Consider the following 3,280-nt stretch of genomic DNA (forward strand, 5'->3'; position numbering starts at 1 on the left):
ATTTTTCATACCCTGAAAACCACTTATCTCAAAATTTGTGTTTGAATTTTTCTGATGGGTTAAAGTGTTCCTTTAAGGGTGGAGCAAATTCTTCTACACCTTAAGCTAAATAATCAATTTAAAGAAATGTGCATTAGCCAGAAAAGGCCGTTGCAAAACTGAAAACAGGTTTGTTTTTTTAGTTCGTGAAAAGTTGACTTTCACAGATATGTGGTTCTCACAATGCTAATGTTCCAACTTTACAGTATATCTTGTAGAATATGATGCACTGCTGTAGATTAAGCTACCAGCAGTATAAAAACAGCTACAATTAGTGCAATGTTAAATGTCTACAGCATTAAAGCTCAACATATACATCAATGCACCAATAAAACACTGACATGAACCAGTCTTCTGCATAGTGACTACTTTTACTTAAATGTTACTCATAATACTTACTCCACTACAAGTACAAACCCCAATTCCAATCAAGTTGGGATGTTGTGTAAAACAGAAATAAAAACAGAATGCACTGATTTGCAAATCCTTTTTGACCCATATTTAACTGAATACACCACAAAGACATTTAATGTTCAAACTGATCAACTTTATTGTTTTTTGCAAATATTCACTAATTTTGAATTTGATGCCTGCAACATGTTCCTTATGACAACACTTAATAAGCATTTGGGAACTGAGGACACTAATTCTTTCCCATTCTTGCTTGAATTGCTCAACAGTCTGGGGTCTGTGCCACACATTTTCAATGGGAGACAGGTCTGGACTGCAGACAGGCCAGTCTAGTACCCACATTCTTTTACTTTGAAGCCACCATCAAAATGAGAGACTATTTGCAAAAAACAATACAGTTTATCAGTTTGAACATCAAATATCTTGTCTTTGTGGTGTATTCAAATAAATATGGGTCAAAAAGGATTTGCAAATCATTGTATTCTGTTTTTATTTACGTTTTACACAACATCCCAACTTCACTAGAATTGGGGTTTGTAAAAGTGTGGATTTTACAGTGTGGTATTGCAACTTTTACTTAACTAAAAGATGTGGATACTTCTTCCACCACTCAGATTCATATATACAGTTTTTGCTGCACCTTGGGGGTGGGGTTTTGCACCTACTGTACAGTAGCACTTTCTCTGACAGAACTTCTGTTGATTGTCATGAAGCTCTTGTAGCGCTGAGTAACTGGAGTAACTGAGGACTTCCAAGGTGGAGGTAATGTTGTTACCGGTGTTTGCTGGTTTGTTCACAGCATAACTCAAAAGGTAATGAATGGATTTGGATGAATTTATTTTGCAGAGGTAGGGTTTGGCCCATGGAACAGGGCTTGTGTTAAACTCACTATTGTGAGACAACAAATAATGCTAAATACTTGCAACTAAGATCTAATGAGTGCTGTCTATTTATGAATATATTTCCATGCATACCCATCATCCCTCCCTTTTTAGCATACCTGTTGTTGGCTGCTGTGATTTATTAGTTGGTGATAATATGATGCGCTGAGTGAGGCTGTGATAGTTTTTTAATTCAAAGTCCCTTGCTTGTGAACATAGCTGTAGTTCTGCAGCGTTTGGGTGCAGATTGCTTCAGGGCTTTTCTCTTTTCACATGCTGCCTCTCAGCTCCACCTTTTCCCTTATTCTTTCACCTATGCTGTCCGTAATTCTCCACACTGCTTGGTAATGCACACTCCACCCAATGTTCATGTGTACTGTACATGCATGTGTCCGATCGCGTGATGGCAAGCGGGCAGTGGGTGGGGGGGCTGAGGCTCTACAGCTCTGAGTGTAGCTGCCCCATGCTTTGACTTTGATTTACTCATTTCATTGTACATATTTAACAGTTTCCTAGCGCTCTGGACCAATCAGCTGGCCAGAGCACCAGGAATTCTCCTGTCTGACTAATGTGGGCATCATATATAAGCTATTAGCAACATTAGGCCAAAGTAACTGGGATCAGTGTCAGTGTTAAAAACCCATATCAGTCAAACTCTAATACCTGCACACAGTATATGATACAGTGGGTTTGGGGGTGAAGCCCATTGTGATGTGGATTCCCACCATCAAGGCCTATAAGTTGGAAGCTAAGCCAAGTTAAACACACAACCACCTAAGAGAGGTCAGACTTAAGGTCCATTGCTCCACTGGTTCCAGTCCATCACAGTTCAATAATCTGTTCATTGAATCACTTTGACATTCCTCTTCTTTTGCTCACAGAAACCCTGAACCTGAGCTTAAAAGCTCAGAATGAATCATGTAACATGCTGCAACCTAGATGGTTGGATCTGTGAAGTCTCGCCTGGCAAATCCTTTCTGAAAAACAGTAAAACACATACACATAAATACTGGCAGGCAACGCAAAAACAATAAACATGTTTCCAAAGAATGATTCAGTGACTGGCCTAGACATTTACTACACATCTACTGTCCACGTCAAGATCGTTACCTCTGTAGCCACGTTACTCTGATTTTAACTTAATTACACAATCTCCCAGGTTGTTTTTGAATCCATTTTAAAAAGATTTAGACCCCCTACTGTATGAGGCCATATATAACAAAAACACCTTTGTACATTGCTAAACTTTTAGACATTCGACTCAGTGTGACTGTTGTACATTTTATTTATTTAGGCTATTTATTTATTTTTAAATATTTCTTTTTCTGGTGCCTAATATTTACATTGTCATACAGTTTATTCTGTTATAGTGGGTTATTTTGTAAAGCACTTTATCACCTGTTGTTGTTATTAAATGTGCTATATATATATACATTGACCATACTTTCCATCACAGTTTCTGCAGTCATCGCACCAATGCCTTCAAATCAAATCTTACTTCATATATAAACACAAGGCTGTGGTTTTGCCAGTATGGCCATGCAAAAGCTTACCATAAATATCATTCTTGTTTAATGAATTGTTTCAGCCTCCTGTTACTGCCCAGTGTTTCCTAGAGCATTTTGTGCTGCCCTCTGCAGTTGAGGTAGGGTCTTAGACTAAACATCTCATTATAACATTATAACATTATAACATTTCCATTCATTTGAAGTCATGTTTCTGGACATCCGATGGATCTAAGTCCAGTATTCACGTTTCTTCTTCTGCCTCTGGTTTTGTTTCCACTAATGCCTGAAGGAAATATCTGGGTCTTCAGCTACTAAATGCTCCACTATGTTCACAAGCTAGTTGCTACCTTTATCTCCTGTTCAGTGCTCAGCAGGTAGTGTACAGCAGGATTATCAGGCCCCTTTTCACCAAAACAAGCAGCCTGCTGCTGCTGGAAGAGC

General features: G+C 38.6%; 1 protein-coding gene across 2 annotated transcripts in view; it reads right to left on the reverse strand.

Moving 5' to 3' along the window:
* Nucleotides 1-960: 960 nt before the first annotated feature.
* Nucleotides 961-3,280, reverse strand: part of LOC109951340 (plakophilin-3-like) — a 35,311-nt gene continuing 32,991 nt past the window's right edge. For both annotated transcript variants that reach the window (XM_020585803.1, XM_020585802.1), the window contains exon 13: nt 961-2,308. In XM_020585803.1, the coding sequence (XP_020441459.1) occupies nt 2,267-2,308 (42 nt within the window). In that variant the 3' untranslated portion in view covers nt 961-2,266. The remainder of the gene's footprint in view (nt 2,309-3,280) is intronic.

Source organism: Monopterus albus, unplaced genomic scaffold, assembly GCF_001952655.1.
Source record: "Monopterus albus unplaced genomic scaffold, M_albus_1.0 scaffold377.1, whole genome shotgun sequence".
Lineage (NCBI taxonomy): Eukaryota > Metazoa > Chordata > Actinopteri > Synbranchiformes > Synbranchidae > Monopterus > Monopterus albus.